Source organism: Sprattus sprattus (genome assembly GCF_963457725.1).
Source record: "Sprattus sprattus genome assembly, chromosome: 11".
NCBI classification, from domain to species: Eukaryota; Metazoa; Chordata; class Actinopteri; order Clupeiformes; family Clupeidae; genus Sprattus; species Sprattus sprattus.
This window is the reverse complement of record NC_137909.1, coordinates 24,723,621-24,742,478: the sequence shown is the minus strand read 5'-3', so window position 1 is coordinate 24,742,478 and position 18,858 is coordinate 24,723,621. Positions and strand designations below refer to the sequence as shown.

Here is an 18,858-nt window from a genome sequence, read left to right as displayed (position 1 = left end):
TTCTCAGTGTTGCCAGGGCGATAGGTAGGCAGTAAGGATGGGGGAGAGGGAAAGAAGGGGGGTGGGTAGGGAGGGAGGGGGCAGAGGGTAGAAGGTTGGGGGCAGCGGAATGAATGTTCAGTGTCTGGACGGCCCGTTGCTCATAGGGGCGGGTCCAGACAACTCCAGGTAGGCGGAACGCATGATCTCGTACGCTTGGTCGGTTAGCGTAGCCACGTCGTCAGTGGTCAGTCCCTTGGTATCGATCTTGGGCAGGATCCGCAGAGTGATAGAGCCTGAAAGAGCCACACACACACACACACACACACACACACACACACACACACACACACACACACACACACACACACACACACAGACACACAGACACACAGACACACACACACACACACACACACACACACTCAACATTATCATCTTCATCAAAGTGGCCCTCGAAGGTCCTACAAGCGCCCGTATTCACAAGGCATTTTATCGTACTGCTAGGAGTACTCTCAAGTCACACATAAAGTTTAGAACTCAAAGTTTTCTCCTAAATCCTACGAGAAGTGAGAACTCCTATCCTAAGAGAGAGACCTTGTTATGGCTGATGTCAAGTCTCATGTACGAACTTGTTTCATTTACTCTAATGATTGGTTGATGAGTGCCAGGTCTGTGCCAGTGAGTAGGCATTCACTTCAACGATAAATAAATAAATAACTCAATAAATAAATAAAGTACGTAAAACAATTATCGGAAATGAATGGTTCGTTTTTGTTGGTTGGTGGCGTTCCCTTACAAGCTCCACAATTATTCCCCCACCACTCAGACGGGATATTTTAAGCGATTCTGACTTTGTACTACAATATATTGCGATGTGGAATAATATAAAACTGCCCTTTTATGTTTGTTTGGGAGTTGGTCATAGTGAGTTAGGACTCTTCTCGACTGTTTCTTAGTTCTCCCAAACTTAGGTGCTAGGTTAAGCGCTAAGGGACTTTGTGAATTACTCTTCACATTACTTTTTTTCTCCTAAATCGACAAGTTAAGTGCCACTTCTAGCCTAAAGATGCTTTGTGAATACGGGCCCAGGCCATCACCCTTTACAACTAACTCTGTCGACTTTCTACATTCTCGACACGTATACTGTAAACCGACCAATACATTTTGGGACAGCGGGGAGGAATTGTAGAATTGATGGATTTGATAATACTAACTGACTACAAGTACAAATATATTCATACCAGACTTGAACTCCTTTTCCTTCGGCAGGTAGAAGCTGCGGTAGGAAGAAAACACAATCGGTATGATGGGGGCCTGTGTGTGAGAGAGAGAGAGAGAGAGAGAGAGAGAGAGAGAGAGAGAGAGAGAGAGAGAGTGAGAGAAAGAGAAAAAAAGAGCGAGATTTGAGAAGTCTTATCAACCTTATTGGATCTTTCCAAAGACTGGAGTCCCATGGAATGTTGGTTTTCTGTCAACCTGACATAATGTGATCCCAGCAGCCTGTTCTTGTGCTAGTGTGTGTGTGTGTGTGTGTGTGTGTGTGTGTGTGTGTGTGTGTGTGTGTTCTTGCGCATGTATTCCTAATTACCTTCCACTATAACATGGCCACTCAGTCTATCCTGGTTTGACTCAATGACAGACACATCAACACTTACCCACACACACGCGACCACACTCACACAGATGTATGAACAAACGCACACACACACACAACATGTTACAGTTTCTGATTAAATGCGTCAGTGTTGGATTTCATGGCTCTGCTGGTTCAGTAATTCCCATCTGTTGTTGATTAATATGGCCTGGATGCCCCAGGCCAATCCAACAATTGTATCTGTCCATAGATCAGCTTCATCACTATAGCCGGTGCAACTCGCATAAACACATTTTATTCTCTGTGACCTTGTCACGCATAGAGCAAAGTGTGTGCATGCGTTCATTTGAGGTGTGTCCTGATGTGAACCGTGTGTGGAATTCATCCCATTGTTGCCTTCCTGTCTGACCCCAAGACGCACTCCAGAACACTACAACTCCCAAGACCCTTTGCTGTCAGTGTCCATAGGCGGAGTAAGAACTGCTGGCTGGCAAACACACTTCTCTGTCAGCAGAAGACAAATGTGCACCTCGGTGGCTATAACCAGAAAAAGTACTGCAGCCAGTACTACAGCCAGGAAAAACATACACACACTCTGAGGATGAGAGTATGATAGCCTGAGAATGTGTGCTTGACCTAGTATGTGTGCGTTTATGTTTACTTATACATACATACATACAACACTTCTGGTCTAAGTTTAGTATTGATGGATGTTAGCATTCAAGGGAACGTCTTTGTCCAGACAGACCGCAATTTCATCCTGGATTAGGTTTCAGCCTACTGTGCAGCATTCCAGCTGCGTTAGCAGATTTGCATTAATGAGGAGCTCCCTCTAGTGGCCAAGTCTATGTCCTGTATTGCTTCTATCACAGTTTGTCCATGATGTGTGTGTGTGTGTATGTGTGTGTATATGTGTGTGTGTGTGTGTGTGTATATGTGTGTGTGTGTGTGTGTGGGTCTTACCTGTGCTTGCACGGCCAGGTGGAAGGCTCCCTTCTTGAAGGGCAGCAAGTCCCCCTTCTGGTTCCTCGTCCCTTCTGGAAACACCCACAGGCGAATCTGCAGAGGAGCACAAGCATGTTGATCCCTGAGGTGAAGTGATCGGGAGTGGGAAACTATAACTACATGTTGATCCCTGAGGTGAAGTGATCCATGCATTTCAGACAGGCCTCACCAGTTGGTTTTAACCACTACACTGAGGCTCACCCATGCAACTGTGAGTGGGAAACTAGAACTACACCCATGTAACCCAATGCCTCTGGTTTATGATAAATTAGTCTGACGGTGGGTATATCAGCCTATAACAAAACTCCTACTTCCCTTGTAACAGATGCTTTCTATGCCTTTAAATAAAAACGGCTACAAAACGCTTTCAAAGATCGGGGAAGACAACTATGACTATGTTGTGGACATGAGTAAAGAGAAAAAGATGGTTTCTCTCTCTCTCTCTGCACAAATAGGAAACACTGAATTTTCTGTCTCTCTGTCTGTCTCTCTGTCTGTCTCTCTGTCTGTCTCTCTCTCTGTCTCTCTCTCTCTGCACAAAAAGTAAAGACTGAATAGAGACACCGCACCCCAGCACCTATTTTCATAGGGCACTGCATATCATCAAACACACTGCGGTCACCAACACCTATATTTGCTAATTTCACGTATACAAGGCAGGGTGCAATCTAGCATAAAGGGTTGCGCAATTAGGCCTAGTGGATGTGATGCAATGAAGTCATTCTTTCTTAGCCAATCACAATGATTCGACCATACCTTATTAACATTCGCACAGTGTTCAGTAATCTGTCTAGAATAGAGCATAGAACGACACATTTCCGGTCGTGAATGGAGCAGTTTACACCAGAGGAGACTGGGGTTCTCGTGCGCTAAGTCTGCCCGACATGCAATCATTAAATAGAAATGTATCCATGGAACTCCCTCGCCTGTGCATGGACCCATGCCAGCCTAGTGCTGACCCACCCATGTTTGCACTCACAATCTACTATCGTTATGAAAGTAGCAGAAATGATGTAGCCAAGTTTGCTTGCAGGTTGTTTTGGTCGTCTGCGGTGGACTTTGCGTACTGCCAACCGCATTACCCACCTAAAAAAAAGTCCCTCTTGTCCCAACAACACCTCCTCCAACCAATGGGAACTCAGTCCTTTACTAAATGTTGTTCCATCACTGGCATCTGACGGACATGTCATAACCATTTACTTATCAGTAGACACAATTATATCAACAAACATTTTCAGTGAGTGCGCTCCCAAAAGAGTGACCATTACAACATGCTCAAACAGGTGTTACAGACCTCCACATATATAGGGGAAAAGTTTCTAGCACACCTGTGTTATGTATGGATCACCTGTAGAGAACACCTGTGGTGTTAGAATATGGGTGCACGGTCTGTACAGGTGGATTACGGGCAGTAAAATGATTGATTAATCAATCAAACAAATATTATGGGTGACGTACCTTTTCATCCTGCATGGTTTTAGCAGCACCAGCCATAACACTCTTGGCATCGTCGGTCTTCTTGCGGTTGATGAAGACGATGCCACCCAGCCAGCTCACCAAGCCCACTGTGCCCGCATAGATCAGCTCCTTCTTGGCAATCATGGAGCAACGGTCGGGCAGTACCTCCATCATACCTGCAGGGGGAGCCAGTGGGACAACTCAGACAGGCAGTTGGACTGGAGTATGGCGCCTGCCTAACAATATGGTGATAAGGGGTTTTTGTGTGTCTCAGTGTGTGTCTCTGTATATGTCTCTGTGTGTGTGTCTCTGTGTGTGTGTCTCTGTGTGTGTGTCTCTGTGTGTGTGTCTCTCTGTGTGTGTCTCTCTGTGTGTCTCTCTGTGTGTGTGTCTCTCTGTGTGTGTGTCTCTCTGTGTGTGTGTCTCTCTGTGTGTGTGTCTCTCTGTGTGTGTGTCTCTCTGTGTGTGTGTCTCTCTGTGTGTGTGTCTCTCTGTGTGTGTGTCTCTCTGCGCGTGTCTCTCTGCGCGTGTCTCTCTGCGCGTGTCTCTCTGCGCGTGTCTCTCTGCGCGTGTCTCTCTGCGCGTGTCTCTCTGCGCGTGTCTCTCTGTGTGTGTCTCTCTGTGTGTGTCTCTCTGTGTGTGTATGTGTGCGTGCGTGCGTGCGTGTCTCCCTGTGTGTGTCTGTTTGTGTGTGTGTGTGTGTGTGTACTGAACACTAGGTTACATGTAGCCACATGTAGCAAAGACATAACAGAACAGAAAGTCCTCATTGGTGAGTTGTGGCTAACGGCACACCGCCGACCCAATTCAATTACACATCCTGTCTAAGGCATGCATGTCTACCTCTAGAGTCTCTACCTTGGCGTGCTATGCTGGACATATCCTAACTGTACGTGTACACATAGTGCATAGGCTAATGGTGGAGCTAAGACGTCCACTTCTGCATGGAGACACAGACACTGTTATTGAGACCATAAAAGGACACAGCTAACGTGTTTATTTTTCGGCATCCAAATATCACCTAGAAACCCAACCTCAAACCATGACTACTGATGACAGGTCTATCAGATATGGCCACACGGTGAGGACAACATACTGTGCGACAAAAGGCACGGTTCAATGCTTTGCAAAAAAGAGAAGCTCAATGTGCTCCAAATTTAGAAAGAAAAAAGTGTAGTGGTGAGCTGCGTAGTGAGTGTTATCCAATGTATAATATAGAACAGCAGCCATCTGTACAGGACTGTGTGAACTGACAAGATAAACAGGTATTTCATGGCAGGAAAGTGTTCATGCTTTTCATAATAATATTAAGGTTGGATTTGTAGTTGATGAATAAGATCAGCATGTTGCATATTACAATCTATGTGGGGAATGACAACAAGTGAACCCCACACTCTTCAATTTATCAATCAATCAATTGATTGATCAATCAATCAAATCAGAGAACTGACCTATGTACCCCTGCATCTATTTCTATGGTTTGCTTAGAGAGAGAGCGAGAGAGAGATTGAAAGAAAGACAAAACAAGAAAGAAAGGGTACACATTCCAAAGTATTGTCTCCAGTCAGCTAAAACAGAGAGAGAGAGGAGATAGTAAAGAACACTGACAGAGCTACAGTGATAAGGATGACACAAGATAAGAGGTCAAGGTATAGAGAGGAGAGAGTGGGTAAATAATTTAGCCATCCCTCAGATCCAGGGTCAACTTATGTGGTTGTATAGAATTGCTAGGTCCTCGCACACCCGTCTGACTGACCTCGGATCAGGGCGAGGGAAGTGTGCTGCGCGGCCCTCCCGCCCTCCCCCTCTTCCTGGCTGAAAGCCTAATCTTGTCTTTCACCATCTTGTCTCTCCCTCTGTCCCTCTCTCATAATAACATCCCCATGGCCAGATTAGCCATGTCACGACAACCAACCTGCTGACAGGGGGGGGGGCATTTCTATGGACATGGAAAAACACACACAGGCTCACTCAGCCGCTCTCACTCTCTGCTGGCTCTAGTACCCCATCACGGTCTTATTCACGCTACCTTTTATACAGACACACCGGCACTTTATGAGCGGACATGACCTACGACCTACAGCCTAAGAATAGAAAACTGACCAAGGGTCCAAGACAATACTTTGAAACAACGTTGCAGTGTGTTTGCGCGCATGTCAGCCGTGTTTGTATCTTAAGGGGGTCTAAGCCTAGATGGTCAGTGATGTGTGTGTTTGTGTGTGTGTGTGTGTGTGTGTGTGTGTGTGTGTGTGTTGTAAGAGTTTTTTGTTTCTCTGCGTGATGGTTTAGGACTTGGAAAAGTACGCTAGTACGAAGTTTTTGTTGTAACAAGGTAGAGCTTTACTTGATAAGTTGAATCACATATGCAGTTGAGTTTAACAAGACCAATTTCATCAAGTCAAAACACAACAGGAGTCTCCGGAGTCTGATCTGTTACAGAGAAAGTCACAGTTCTTATAGCCTATCTTTACAGCGGTCATCTGTGGGCATCTCGTGGTCAGCAGAGTGGGGGTCATGGGCTCCCTACCCTGGTGTATCTGTTATTCGTAAGAATGGACATTAATGTCACATCTATTGGTGTGAGACCTATGCACTCTGCTTCTCAGGGATTAACTGACCATGTTATCTCCTGAGAGTCCTTCAATGTATCGAAAGTCACATTCTATCCTGTCCTGGTCAGCCAAAGCTACTGCTATGATGATCCAACCTTCATATGCCTGCAGTGACCTGACCTAGAACAAGATCAACTAGGCCTGTTTTCCCACTGAAGAGACATTTCGAGGATTCTATCTATTCTTCCTAATAAACCTATACTGAACTGAAATTATCTTACATTATGTGTGTGTGCTTGTGTGTGTGTGTGTGCGTGTGCGTGTGCGTGTGTGTGTGTGTGTTCTCACCCAGCACGTCCAGGGAGCTCTGGTGGTTGGAGATGATCACGTAGGGCCCCTCTGTCTGCAGGTGCTCCCAGCCGCTCACCTCGAAGCGCAGACCCAGGAAGTACTTCACATGACGGACCAGTTTGGCAATCATACTACACAAACACACACACAACACAAAACGGACACCCTGATTAGTACTGCTGCCCTTAAACAGCAAACAAACACCAAATTGTAACTGCTGAGTATCTGAGTGCGCTCAATTCTCAGTCTCAAAACACAGGACACCTTTCATGTGTAGAATACATGTCAGATATCAAAATCAGATCAAATCCTCAAATCATCACAGCTGCTGATAACACTGATTGGTGCAATCCCATTCTGAGAAGAGCTCTTTGTTAGCGTGAAAGGGCCGTGCATAGATAAGAAAGGAAAACAGTTTAGACCTCTTCATTAGGGGCCATTACAACCATTAAAAAATTGATTAAAAAATAAATGTATCATGCATTACGTCATGCCCAAGTGGCGGTTCTGAGGTAAAACTCCTCCAATAAAGGGGTTCTTATCGGAGAACAGATTATATGTGCAGACGCCACTGGACATTGAGACATCATCTTCATGAGCCACAGCTGATTCGAAAGCTGACTGACTCACTTCCCCATGGGCTCGGTAACAAGCATGCTGCAACCTGGCCAGACAAAAGCCACTGCTTGACACATCAGCCAAGTCAAAGATATGGTGAGGAGCTGGAAAGTGGCAATTTATTTGTGAGTGTGAGTTTGAGAGAGAAAGTGAGTATGTGTATGAGAGGGGGAGAGAGAGATCATGTGAGATGAGTGAAGGAGGCAGACATGATAGAGGAAAAGAGGGAGAGAAGGAATAAGATGAATGAATTTCAATTTAATTTAAGCCTTCTCGGGAGCATGGGAGTGGTCATAATTTTTTTTCCTGGATCTGTTGCTTAACAGCGATTCTCCCATTAGTGAGCCGCCGCACCGAGCTGTGAAAATACGGCATGATCGCCATCTGCCTGGCCGGGTGATAACACACACACGCACAAACGCACACACACACACACACACACACACACACACACTGTGAGTGAGAATGGAGAGCGTAGAATAGAAGAGGCATGAAAATACATTTATCAGTCTTCTCTGGCAATCAGCCTCACGTGCGCTACATTACACATGTCTGCAGGTCTCTGGGTGTGTATGTTGACTTCTTTCCCTGTATAATGAGAGCATCTGGACAGCAGACTAGCACACCTTATGTTGGTGAGTACATGCATGAGAACGCTTGTAAGACTGAGGGTACTGAGTTCACTCTTTGATCCTACACACACACACACACACACACACACACACACACACACTTTACTATGAGCCAAAAGTAACAGCCTGTTGCACCACCCTCGCTACACACAAAGTCCAAGTTGGCCGACACTAGAACAAAACTAGAACTTGTTAGAACAAGACTATAAAAAAAAGATAAACGCTTTAGCAGAGTCAGTGGCCTGTGGTCAATCAGCCTACTGCATGTATGTGGATGGAGTAAAACGTGTGCAAGACAGTGAATGAAAGAAGAAAGCAGGAAATGAGTTAAGCAAAAGTAGTGTGTGTGTCGTTAACCTTATTGAGCGCTAAAACAGTCCTTCTCACACACACACACACACACACACACACACACACACACACACACACACACACACAAACACAAACACACCTCAGCTGCAGGAGGGGTACCCTGAAACACACTGAACAACATAACTGGCTTTATCGAGTTACAGAGGGTGTACTATGACTGAATAAGTGGATTACGCTGAAAGAGTACTCTTCTGTGAAACGGCCACCCTTGTGAGGTCAAGTCCACTATCTTAATAGTAAGCATTGTGCCATGCCTGTGTGACCGACTAACACCCTCTCGATTCTTACTGGACATGCCTTCTTCCCTGTGTGGGTATGTCAGAGAGGGCCTATAGTGCTTGATCTGTGTTAAGCGCTGAAGTCTGTGCTCTGTGTGTGTGTGTGTGTCTGTGTGTGGGTGTGTGTGTGTGTACTGAATGGGCTGGTCTGTTGAATTACAGGAACAGTTGACATGCGTCAAACAATGAACAATTCAGGCTTTATTTAAAATGTCCCGCAGGATCAAGAAAGAAAGAGAGAGAGAATCACTCTCTCACTCTCTTTATCTATCTAATGTCTGACTGCAGCTGTGAAGCACAGTAGGTATTCTATTCAATACGTCTTGTTCTTTCATAGAAATACTATTTCATAAAAACACAAAAAAAAAAAAAGGAAAAAGAATAAGACGAACATGAGACTAAAGGACAACTCAAGCGAGGCAGGGCCAGTATCATGAGGCTATTCTATTCTCAGGAAAGACCTTGCACACAACTGGCACACATATTGCAACCTTGTAAAGGTTCGCTATCACAGTAGAAGTCAGGAGAGGACTTGGGAAATACAGGAAGCGAATGTGGCGAAATCCACCTCGGACCATCTCTGACAGTGAACTCCGTAGTGCTTTCATGTTTATATTACCAAACCTCCTTTGATCAGCACCATCTTGACGAGATTTAAGACTTAAACGTACCAAACAGTCTAATCGCTCCCACCCACATTAAAGCCAAATTCAGATGAGTTATTATAGCTTATATCTGGCTCTTCCTACATGATGTGAAAAGCAAATGATGTTGATATTAACTTTATTATATAATTTGCAACTAAACCTCTTGCATGACTGCAAATAGGAGAAGTAAATAAGTCAGTTGGTCTATGGTCTACACTGGTGAGTGAGTATAAAAGAATACCTGTCTTAGATGAATCAAGTTTCAATGATTCATGTTTGGGAAACAAGGTTAAGGTTATCGGTATATGTGTGTGTAAGAGAGAGAGAGAGAGAGAGAGAGAGAGAGGGAGAGAAAGAGAGAGAGAGAGAGAGAGGGATAGAGGGAGAGAGAGAGAGAGGGAGAGAAAGAGAGAGAGGGAGAGAAAGAGAGAGAATGATTGCTATTCTGCCAGCAGTCATCCGGAACATTCCGCTGTGTCATGGGGCATCCTGGACCAGGACATTACTCAACCAGATCAGCTCACTCTCACTCAGTCACTTTCAGACAGTCAGACAAACGCAGACAGACAAGCACACACACAGAAACAAACACACAAACACCAACTAAGGTTCAGGAACACCACAAGTATCTCCTTCTCTCCCCTTGCTTCCTTTGTCCTTCTCTCTAAAACATGTTTACTCAGTGAGATTCTCTGACTGCCGAAACACAAACACTCAACACTCACACACAAACACTCGAACACACACACACACACACACACACACACACACACACACACACACACACACACACACACACGTTATTTGACTACAGACTGTAAGTGTAGATAAGCACTGAGTTAACAGTGTGATACAGCTGTAAGGGAACACCATTGTAACACTGACCTAACCCTCAGGAAGACCCACTCCTTACATTACAATTACTCTTCAACAATACAACATTCACTCAAAAACACACACACAAACAAGCCTTCACAAAGGTCAACTGACCCTTTGCTTTGATAGTGTTTGCTGTTAGTAGATAACAACAGACATATTTTAGAGATATAATGGGTCTCATACACATGCATTTTATTGAGCAGAATCAAATGTGGGGTCTCTCAAGCAGACATTTAACTGCCATGGGAATTATTTCGTTTATTTTCCAAAACTCATCACTCAGACCACATTCGGCTCTCAGTACGAGAAGCCCACCTAGCACTAGCCTTCCATTGACCTCCATTCATTATTTTTTAATCAAATAACTTTACTATTTATATGACCAGTGTTAATTTCTAGAGGAACACAACACTGTATGTAGTGTATAGCATAAAGATGACCCCACCTCCTCCCCCGCGACAATGTTTTGCCATCTTTTTTCACATTCAGATGACCCCGCCCCCTCCCCCCGCCACGAGGTTTTGCCATCTTTTCAACTTGCAGATGTCATAGGCTGTTGTAAACAATGCAACTAGTGACTAGTTGCTTTGTTTACAGCAGCCCATGACATCTGTGTAAAGTGCTGTCGTAAACAATGCAACTAGTCACTAGTAGCATTGTTTATAACAGCACATGACATCTGCATGCGGAAAAGATACTAGTTACTAGTGGAAACGGCAAGGTGCTCAGTGTTGCCAGATTGGAAATGGCGAAGAATCGTACCAAATTCTTAAAATTATCGTCTTTGGAGGATAATTATCATGCATCTGTCAACACTGAGATGGCAGTAGACCATTGACAGTTCTCTACAGTCAGAGCTCGCGGAAGAAGGTGGAACGTAAGGGAAATACTCTTTCCAAAACTTGTAAGGGCATAAAAACAAGTTTGTTAAAGACCCAGAGAATCACAAATATCCGACGAGGCAAAATCCCGGACAATTTTGGAATCCATGCCGGACGCATTTTTTAGGTCTCGAAAAGAGGACCTGTCCGGGTAAAAGAGGACGTCTGGTCACCCTGTGATATGACATCTTGATCTTAGTCTTACAGTCCATAATCCATAGCGGATATTCTTTTGTGTTTAACTTGCAGATCTACACAGTACTCCGAAGATGACGGGATTGATCTAAAGTAACATGAACTTTCTACAACTAGGCCTACATTAAGCTGTGAAAAAAAATCTCTCTCATCTGAAGTATTTCTCAGATTCTTTTTCAGAGAATCACAAACCACAGGAATGTAGATAGCCTTCATAAAGTGCTGTACAGCATACATAAGTGCTGTGCAAGGACAGATAACTCGGAGCCTAGCCTAAATGGTTCTCATATCATCTGGCTACATTTGCCCCAAGTTGATAATGTGTTCAAGTTTATCTTAAGCTCGTTATGTTAATATGCATGGCAGAATTTAAACAAAGCTAGAGATACTTTTCTATATCGTTATGAGTTATTTGAGTTTTATTTTTTTCAAAGTGAAGGGGCGTGGATTTGGTCGTTTACAAACAGAAATTATGTACATATTTATTTGCATATTAAGTGGTGAACTAAGACCCGATCACAAGTGGTCACCCCATACACACCCATTCTCATGTGAGAACTGACAGAGCCATCCACTCATGATCGAATCACACAAGACACGTGTTAAACAGGCTCATTATGTACCCTAAATCCTGTGGGAAGAGGTAACGTCAGGCCTACACTGATTTCCGGGGAACCACTGAGGAGAAGAGACGGTAACGGAACACCAATCAGCGGTCATTTGAGCTGAACTCCACGATCGTAATTACCGGATAAAGTCACTTGGGTCTGGCCGCAGTTTGCGTTGGGCATACGAAAACAAGAGGACCCATTCCCTAACAAATAGCCAAACTCGCAGCGGCAGCCGAGTCTAGGAAACATGTTGGGCTCAGAGGATGGCCTGACCCACTAAACACGTGGTTTAAAATATCAAATCTCATATGCACTCATGGAGTGTGATTCTAATAACTACTAAAAATGGACTTATGGCCTACTTAGCAAACGACACCCATACTTCCTTGCAGTTCATTGTCACGGATAATGGGTTGGATTAGTTTCACCATTGCTATTCAACCTCAGCCCAGTAACGTTATTTCTGAATGAACAAGTCGCAGCCTGTGAATAACCTGACATTCTTCGGTTTACTCGTATCGTGTGAGAGTATGGTCATTCTAGCGCTGAACTTTGTCTGGGAAAATATGCATGCTATAATAAAATAATATACATGCACGTGATTAGTGAAGAAGAAGTACAGGCCAACCATAATTGGTTTAAAATGAATCAGAGTGGTCGCAGATTTAATTTTCCTCGCCACGAGTATTTCGTCGCTGTCATCAAGAATCCCTAAGGTAAATTGCTGGTATTCAGAGTAGCAGTTTAAACAGCACGGCACCAATTACATTTTTGGGGTCCATGGTCCTGCTGAATATTTCGTAGCAAATCGTAACAAACATGAAACCTATTCTGGCTACCTGTCAGTGGACATGCTAAATGTGTATACTTCATCACTCTCAGGATAGGATGTGCTGTGATAAGTTCTAGAATGTTACTGAATCGGATCGATGAATAATTAATTGATCGAAATGACCGATTTTAACACGCAGCTGTCAAATAAAGAGCACCCGTTTCATTATGTGTCGCAAATGGTGTGCTATGCCGATATCGATTCTGATCTCTGTGATCATGTAACGTAGCTCTACCAGTTGAATATGTTGACTCGCTAACGTTACCAACATGCACGCCGAAAAATTAGCTAGCTGGTTTCCGTGGATAGTATGAAACGACAGAGGACACCACTTTAAATATGTCTTAAAGCAGCCACCAGACTAGATGTGTCTTCCCTCAACAGCAACATCAGATAATCAAAGAGTACCACGGTCCTCGGATGTAAATGTGTGACAATTCGACAGACCAAATACAAGATCAAAGATTAGCCCAATGCCTCGTTGGCTGGTTAACTGTTGACTTGAGCAGAGGAACTCGATTGGCTGAGAACACAAACCCTGAAGGACCACATTTTTTCAATTTCCTATTTCCAGACAGCATAGGGTTTTGGATATGTCTGGATCGAATAAAAATAAAAGACTAGCAGGCTAACATAACATGCTAACGAAGACCCTCGTTTCCCCCTGACAAACGAACATCTGTCCACAGAGAAGGATGCTTCGCATTCCGTTACAAAACCCAAAGGAACCGCCTTTATAGTAGCTCCCCAACTGCTAGAGATCCATATTCTTTTCTGGTGATAGTATAATAAAGTCCAGTATTTGACAATGATTTTACCTTTAAGACAAAATGTATATAGAATTGATAGCCGATAGCTGATTGATATGGTTAGCCAATTGGTTGTAGTAGCCGACTGGATAACATGCTTCACAGCGTACAGAAAAGCTAGCACCTAGTAGCTACCATTGCTGGCTAGCCAGATGCAGTCGAACAGTGGTAGCTAACATTAGCGAGTGCTGTTATTTTTACCATGGCTTGGGCTAGTGATGACAACTTACCTCATGTTTTCAATGTCCCTTCCACCGCTTTTCAGAATGCAGAGTGGCATTGCTACAATGCCCAGTATCATCATATAACCCACGTAGAAACACTTTTTAAAATAAAAAACAAAGGTGGTGCTGGTCAATAGTAGGGCTGGGACCACCAGCAGCAGGACCAGCCACAGCGCATCCATAGCTAGCAACGTCTCGCCGCTACTGGAAAAAGAGGTGACAGCGGTGGCTAGTTGGCTAGCTACTCTACGAGCGCAGGCGTGACCAACTCCACCGCCGTTCTAGATGACATTAGCAAGAACTTCTAAAGCAAACCCTTGTGCAAGTTCTATGCTGCAAGTTCTATGATGCAAGCTCCTGCCTCCCGAAAAAAAATCACACGATACTGGGCGGCAACGTTTGTCCTGTCAGGGCAAAGCTAGGAGATACACCAGCTTGGAAAGGCAAAGCGACCTCTCAAGGAACTGTCTGTCTCCCTCCGCCGTGTTTCGACTGTCCTAGGCTAAAACGAGAAATTTCCGAACACTGTTGTATGGTGTGTGTTTCCGGTTGTGATCATTTGTATGGTTCGTGTCCCTTTTTTTTTTTTACTTTGCCCGTTAACCTCTGGCTTAAGCACAGGGACGTTTTGGATCATGTGTTTCATGTGGTTCCATTTAATTTCATAATCATAATACTGATTACACATCTGTTGTAGTAACCGTGGTAACCAGAGAAACCACTAGAAACACCAAAATTGCAATGACTGTATACAGAGTGTAGGCCTACCTCTATAAACAGTCGATGCTACAAAGTAAAAATACAGTCATATCTGGATTTATTTCAGTTATCTATAAAGACCTAACTCCAACAACCCTAATAAGGAAGTGGCAAGTATGTTACACAATAAGCATTAATTTACTAAGTTAGTATTAATTAGGATTCGCACAGACAATGTATACTTGAACAGGAGAGTAAACAGTGATCTCATTTACACAATATGCAAACATGTCCCAAGCAAGATGGTTTGCATAAAACTGTCAGCTCCTTCTTGCATACATGGCGACCATTTCTAGCATCTCTGTAAACTGCAGCTCACCACTGCACACAAACATACAAAGGGTAGGGGTAGAGGTATGCTGCCAGTTATAATTTGTGGTTGGGTAGTGATACAGTTGCGACTGACATGGTTTGTAAGAGAGGACCACTCAGAGAAATTAGGCAGAGCCTTCACCCTCCCACACACACACACACACACACCCACACACACACACACACACACACACACACCCACACACACACACACGCACACACCCACACACCCACACACACACACACACACACACACACGCACACACACACGCACACACACACACGCACACACAATAAGCATGCATAGGACATGCATGGACAATGACAAACAGAAAAGGCAGTAAGTGAAGGCTATGAGGAACATGGGCTAGACTGAGTTCATTTATGTGATTGAGTTTTAAGATGATTGATGTGATGTGGCACTCATGTTAGTATACATGTTATGGTTGAGAACCATTGTATCTTAGTAAATCTAAGGAACAAGAGAAAAAAAGTGTTTAGATTTGGAGATGCTTTGAGTGAAAGGGCAATGAACAACATGGTAGTCCTCATAAAGACTGTAGGGGAGGTTTGAAGATTAGGGAAGGCAGAGGTTAATGAGATTGAGTCCAGTAATCCAAGAAGTTAATCTGACTGCTTCACCTCATTAAATCCAGCAGTGTAATCCAATTCTGGATCTTGGTCACTGAGGCTTCTGAGGATCTATTATTACTGATTTAGGTGGTGTTGCTCATAATATATTGACTAATTAGATCATAATAATGCTACAATAACAATGAATAAAGGAAACAAAGTGTTATGCCAACAAGTATAATTAAACATAGCTTTTAGTCAGGGACTAAAAGAAGCTTTAATAAAAGCCGGTCAAATGCTGGCTAAAAAGCCCAACTGCCAGAAACTGTTCATGAAAACAGCTGTTTTGTCAATTTTTGGTATGCCAAGCGCTACAGCCTTGCTTTTGCACCTTGGATGAACTTTGAGCTATATTAACATCATAACATGCCACTATCACCATTGACCTACAAGAAAAGTCACAGCGACATTTACTGCAATGTTGCACATCAGACTATTGTGTCATTATCAGGGACGTGCACAGGGTGGGGCTAAGGTGGCCCGGGCAACTGCCCGTCTGCCCTCCTCGACTCAAGCTGCCCCTCCGAGGGGGGAAAAAATGTTTTAAAATAGTAAATATAGCTGCAGAATTTCATGTACGCCTACCCGAAACATTTCATAAAGTAGCCTATGGGCCACGAAAGTGGAAGTGAGTAGGGGGAGGGTTCATAGACATATATAGTTTATATATATTATACGGGGAGGGTTAAGAAGCTAATTTGGGAAAGCCCCCTATACTCTGTTTACTGTACCTGCGGTGCTGCACGGGACCGGCACCTGAGAGCCTGCATTTTTGGCTCAAGAAACAGTCACAGTTGTCTTGTGTGACTTGTGTAACGTAGTTAGAAAAGGTGAGTTTTAAGTTGTAGAAATGAATAGCAAACGAACATCATAATCAGTTCAATCAGGCTCAGTTTGACATTTTTTAGCCTAAGAACCAGGCAGCTAGCTACCAGCCCGTTATCACATGCTAATTTGATGGTAGTAGTCCAGGCAAAGAAACACATTTTGGAACCAAAAATAGGTGTCAAACTCAAAGCAGACTCAAATCGGCTTTTTTTTTTTTGCCTTCACTCATACAACAATAAAACTTTACATAGTAAAAGTATACATGAAAAGTCACTTTTTTTGTATCACAAGTATCTTTTGAAATTAATTTGAATATGCACATGAGCTCCACACTTATTGAATATGTCCTAATTTGCACAGGCAGAAACACTATTCCCCTGGCACATACTACCAAGCCAGGCAGTTTTCAGGTTAGAGGCCAGTCTAAAAGCAGCATTGCCATCACCCATTGGCAGTAGGATGATTGGATGAAGATTGGGCCGATGTATTTTTTATACATATCAATGGTGTTTCTGCCTATGCAAACTAGGACTAATAATAATAAGTGTGGAGCAATTTATTATAATTACAATTACATTTAAGATGAGGAGCAACCACAAGCCTTTAGACCAGAGGAAGATGTGGACCAGGAGACACATATGTAAGGTAGACCTAAGTCCTGGTCACCAAATATGAGATGAAAGGACCATGCTAGAAAGTACAGGGATAAAGAGCTGCATGCTAAATCATTTTAATCTTTAAAAAGTACAGGCTTTTTTTAGAGATCCTTTCAAAGATTTTCCCTGAGCATAACACAAATAACATACCACTCTAGTGGGCCTTATGGTAGAAATGATAATGTTAACAATAATAATAATTGGACAGATGATGATCCAAGTACATCAACTGCAGACAAAGAGCCAGACCCAGACGAGAATTGAAAAGACTTGGAGAACAGGGAAAGTAGAGACGAAACAGAAAGTCAGGACAGGATCCCAACAAGGGAGGATATTGAGATGGAGAGTGAGGCAGAATCAATTAAGTTCAAGTTCAAGTTCAAGTTTATTTATATAGCACATTTCATATGGTATACATAGACACAATGTGCTTTGTGCAGAGAAAACATTCAATTATCTAAAATAAACACACAAACAAATACACTTAGCAAAATATATATATATATATATATATATATATATGTATAGTATATACATGAAATAAAATAAAATAAAAAAATAAAACAATAAGATAAAAAAAAAAACAATAAAAGAGGTGTTAAAAACTAAAAAAAAAAACCCTATAGTCATGAATAGGCTGTAGAAAATAAAAAAGTTTTAATTCCCTTTTTGAAAGAGAGCACTGAGTGAGATGACCTTAACTCCAAAGGTAGGCTATTCCAGAGGGTTGGGGCACAGTAGCTAAAGGCACCGTGTGCAGCATTGGTGTTAATTCTTGGGGTCGTGAGAAGACATTTATTGGAGGATCTTAGGCAACGCGATGGATCATAAAGAGAAATCAGATCGGAAATATAGGGTGGGGCAAGACCGTTTAGTGATTTATACACAAGAAGGAGTATTTTAAACTTAATACAGATTGAGTAATCCCACAGATCCAGCTCATGTACAGAGCAATAATCTTAAATACAATCAGGCCTTTTCTCAGGTCAGAGCAATGGCCCTTTAAAATTCCTGTGCACGTCCCTGATATTCATTATGAATGGCATGGGTGTCAATGTGAATTCAAACTGAGAGACTGAATGAGTTTGGCCTCATGGCAATATCCTGAAGCAAACAGCAGGGTCTAGCTGGATCTTTTTTTGAAGCAAAATTCCTCTCTGTGTTACAATGTTACACATTCACAAAGGAATTCATGTTTAGAGTTTCAACGCAGTATCTCCCCTCCTGGACAGTTCCTGGGCTTTTCTTATATTTATTTCGCCCTCTGCTGGTGGTATTGCATCACTTCGTTCTGTTACACACTTCTGGGAGTTTGCTGGTCGCCTGTGCTGTCAAGCACATGTAGCCTTTGAACAGGAATACATATATTATTTTCAATATTATCATTGGCTGATAAACTCACCAACATGTACACCATTATCGTTGCTGTCATTGTTTTTTTTTCCCACTTCTTTCACATAGCAGTGTATTAGGTAGGCTACCTCTGGGCCCATCCAGTAGTTTTCACAACATTTCCTCTCCTCTCTTTGTTGTCAGAAAGAAAATTATTGTCAAAATATCCTCCTATTTATTTGACCATATACACACCAATGCAACACTCTGGTTATGCAAAGGGGGCAGGAATAGGTGTACAACAACAACAAAAACTCACATTAGGTGAAGCCCACTAAAGCTAGAAAAAAACAATCACTGTATCAGTCAACTTCTTCCTCTTAGGAACATAGCTGAATGAAAAATGTTGGTGGGGCTG

At 43.0% G+C, this 18,858-nt stretch overlaps 1 protein-coding gene across 1 annotated transcript; it reads right to left on the bottom strand.

Moving 5' to 3' along the window:
- agpat2 (1-acylglycerol-3-phosphate O-acyltransferase 2 (lysophosphatidic acid acyltransferase, beta)) lies at positions 1-14,231 on the bottom strand. Its single transcript, XM_080847338.1, has 6 exons — positions 13,927-14,231; positions 6,940-7,073; positions 4,040-4,215; positions 2,540-2,635; positions 1,224-1,296; positions 1-275 (listed from the first exon to the last, which is right to left on the bottom strand). Exons 1-6 carry the CDS (start codon positions 14,100-14,102, stop codon positions 118-120), a joined length of 813 nt encoding a protein of 270 aa, XP_080703464.1. The 5' UTR covers positions 14,103-14,231; the 3' UTR covers positions 1-117.
- Between the last annotated feature and the right edge of the window lie 4,627 nt (positions 14,232-18,858).